Genomic DNA, 3,629 nt, shown 5'->3' on the forward strand with positions numbered 1-3,629 from the left:
GCCAAGATAGGTTTAAAACACATTTCAACACAAGGTTTATGCATTAATCACAAATATTAACTAACCTAGGTCCATTTTGACCCGTTTGACCAATTTAAGGTCAACACACCCATTTCGGGTCATCCACTAACCCACACAATGCCTACTTACATATATATAGGTGCGCTAGCAATTTACTAACTAATTTAAGTTCATAAACTTCAACCTAACACTTTGAAAACCCTAGTTAGTCATCTTTGAGTCTACATGACCCAATTTCACCCAAAACACCCAATTCACCAACAATGTGGATTTTAAGTTCACCATTAACCCTAACACTAACCCTTTCACAAAATTAAATTAGGAAACCAAGATTAGAGCATACCACTATGATCAAAACGTAGCTAGAGGATAGATGAACAACTTTAATGCTTGCACTTAGACCCGATTCAACCTCATTCTTCTTTGTTTTGAGCTCTCTCACACTAGAAACCCTTTCTCTCACTAAGATTTAATAGAAGAAGATAAGGTGGATGGAAAATGGAGTAAATGAGGCTCCACTACTGATCTAGGGCCTTAAATTCGGGCCCCCATGTGTAATTACCAAAAAGCCCTCAAAATATCTCATTTAGAAAGAGAAGGGTGAGCTGTCACAGCAAATGGCGCGGCGCGCCATATACCTGCGCGGCGCGCAGATCCCCCAGATCAGAATCTGTTTCTTTTTTGAATATGAACATCAAAATCCCACTTCAAGTATGTTAATTACACTTATGTACACAACAAATATTTGGGTCTTACACAAATATAATATTGTGCATTTCATAATACCTCGCTAAAATCCCATCATTATAATTTTCTCTTTAACTTTTCTCACAACTTTCACATATGACATATCACGATTAAATACTTCAAAAGTCTGATAAAATTCATATAACCACAAATGGTCTAAAAAGCCTGAAATATATATCATCATATAGTGCATTTGTGACGCCACCACCCCGTCACTAATTCAAAGTTTTCGACATAATAAGTGTACATACTTTCAATTTTAATTACTCAACACACATTTACCTTTTCCCATAATTTATATTTAAAAAATTGATAAAAATATGCAGAGTTGTCTTTGAGCATAGGCAAGATAGACAACTGCCTAGGACCCAAAAATTTAGAAGGGCCCAAAATTTTGAATATGTAAATATTTTTTTCTCAATATATTAATTTAAATCAAATAAAAAAATTTCAATTAAAATTAAAATACCTTGTTTTTAATAGTTAAATACAATGTAAGTAAATAAATAGATAAATTGGAGTTTTATTTTTTATGGATAGTAAAAAAATTAGCGTATATGTAGGTCCATTTTTATTTTTCTTTAGGGCTTTTAAATTGTTGAGACGGCACTGAAAATATGTGTTGTTCCAAAGAACCTTCACTATGTCCATGGACCCCACTTTTGTGAAGTCCACATTAGTTAATTCTGTTTTTTTCTTCAGCTTACATTTGGACTCATTTCAAGGGGTAGTCTAGTTGTAGCAATTTGTGAATCCTTAATAAAATCAAACCCCTATAAACTACACTTTAGAACCTTGCTTATAAAAATACATAAAGACTCATATAAAAGCCTTCCAAAATATTCAGTTTATATATCAATTTCAACTGGAATACTTTTTTCAGATAAAGAAATTATATTGATCACCAGTTCCGTTAGTATTAGAATATGAGATCACCTTCAAAAAGAGTTCCTATCAGAGATGTTGAATCTGAGTTAAATTTACCTCCTGGTTTTCGGTTTCACCCAACCGACGAGGAACTCATCGTTCATTACCTTTGTCGTAGATCCAAATTGACATCTGAGAGTATGTTTAGCGTCGTACAACCACCACCAATTATCGCTGATGTTCATCTGTACAAACATGATCCATGGGACCTTCCTGGTACGTTTTTCATTTATTACTAGAAAAAAGAGGGACATACGATCTCAAACGTGGATTTCTTTGATCAATGGTCCAGATTCATTGCGTTTTAAAATGCATTGTGAATCTGTATCGTCGATCAAAGATACCAATTACATATATTGTTTGTCCCTCCTTCGGCTCAAAATAAAGTTGCTTCTCTCATATAACACGTTGCTATTAATTGCCACATTAGGTGCAAATGTCAATGCACAGCTTACAAGTTGTTCAAGCTCGATTAGTACTAAATGTTGAACATTTGATTTTTATTATAGAATTGGCTCTGTTTGGAACAAAGGAATGGTACTTTTATACACCCAGAGATAGGAAGTATCCGAATAGTTCAAGACCAAACCGGGTTACACGAAGCGGGTACTGGAAAGCAACCGGAGCGGATAAACCTGTGAAGTCAAAAACCGACCCGAATGTAACAGTTGGAATCAAGAAGGCTTTGGTTTTTTACACGGGAAAAGGTGTTAAAGGAACTAAGACTAATTGGATCATGCATGAATATAGACTTGCATTGCCAAATAGTACCCCTTCTAAACACAAGAATACATCAACTTCCAAGGTTCGTTTCCACATTACTATTATTTATTTTAATTGACTTTTAATCTAGTAAAAAAAATGTACGTCTATTATTAAAAAGCCAATTCACATGCATAAAAAACGAATGTTTTCCACGAACCCTATAATTGGTCACACATGAACTTTAGTGTATAATTGAGGCATTTCGATAACGTTAAATCAATGACCCTTGGGCATGTACATCAATTTTTTTATAGATTAAAACGTTGACATTATGTGATTTACTATGTGTAGTTGAATGATTGGGTACTATGTCGTCTCTACAACAAAAAGAACAATATGAAGGAGATAGTCATACCAGATAATATAAAATTTATTCGTATTCGACATGATACACAAAATGGATCACAAAAAGAGAGTAATTACAGTAACAATAGTGACAGTTTGGATTCATTTGAAACTTCAGATGGTGAGTTTAGTGGTAATTTTGAAGATGACGTCCAGCTTACACAAGACTTGTCGAATGAGACTTTGACTAAAGTCAAAGGTATAAGTGAGCAAAGCAACAGGGAAGTGATAAGAAATGGGCTGCAAAAAGATGATAATGATAATGATAATGATGATGTAAATGATTGGCTTGAAAGTATCAGTTTGGAAGATTTGAATCATTATTTAGAAGCAATGCCTCCTAATCATGAGTTTGAAATGCCAATATTTTATAAGCCAAATTATTAGGGAGATGAAGTGTAATGTATGTACCATTGAATTCTTAGAATATGTTTGGTTTTTGTTTTTTCAAAATTTAGAAGGAACGAGGTAACGGGTTCTTACGGTGCATCGGAGGAATGTTTGTTAAATTTGATAGATAAAAAGAAGAAAAATTTAGAAGTAAAGGAAATAAATTGAAGTAGGTTAAAAATTCAACGTTTCTCTAAAAAATGGTTGACGTTAGCCTAGGTAATGGACACATATGCTTGTGTTTTAGTATAGGGTATAACTAGAAAAAAACTGGCCCGCGCGATGCGGCGGGATTTTTCGGGTTGTATATTTATTATTAACGTAGCGTAAAAAAGGTGGACGGGACCGACGATATCATATAATTAGGTTGAGTTGTTTATTATATGTGTATCTATATGTATCAAAGATAGGGCGAAATATTTATCGTTTTTCAA

At 33.8% G+C, this 3,629-nt stretch overlaps 1 protein-coding gene across 1 annotated transcript; it reads left to right on the forward strand.

Moving 5' to 3' along the window:
• Nucleotides 1-1,694: 1,694 nt before the first annotated feature.
• LOC139894549 (NAC domain-containing protein 67-like) lies at nt 1,695-3,192 on the forward strand. The gene is made up of 3 exons (XM_071877905.1): nt 1,695-1,911; nt 2,205-2,500; nt 2,752-3,192. The coding sequence occupies exons 1-3, from the start codon at nt 1,695-1,697 to the stop codon at nt 3,190-3,192; spliced, it is 954 nt and encodes a 317-aa protein (XP_071734006.1).
• Nucleotides 3,193-3,629: the final 437 nt, after the last annotated feature.

Source organism: Rutidosis leptorrhynchoides, chromosome 1, assembly GCF_046630445.1.
Source record: "Rutidosis leptorrhynchoides isolate AG116_Rl617_1_P2 chromosome 1, CSIRO_AGI_Rlap_v1, whole genome shotgun sequence".
In the NCBI taxonomy this organism is placed as follows: Eukaryota; Viridiplantae; Streptophyta; class Magnoliopsida; order Asterales; family Asteraceae; genus Rutidosis; species Rutidosis leptorrhynchoides.

Excerpts from the sequence above, each read along its gene's own strand:
- LOC139894549 (XM_071877905.1), top strand. The coding sequence starts at position 1,695 with ATGAGATCACCTTCAAAAAGAGTTCCTATCAGAGATGTTGAATCTGAG. Across the intron at positions 1,912-2,204 it reads TGATCCATGGGACCTTCCTG|AATTGGCTCTGTTTGGAACA; the intron begins GTACGTTTTTCA and ends TTTTTATTATAG. Across the intron at positions 2,501-2,751 it reads AGAATACATCAACTTCCAAG|TTGAATGATTGGGTACTATG; the intron begins GTTCGTTTCCAC and ends TACTATGTGTAG.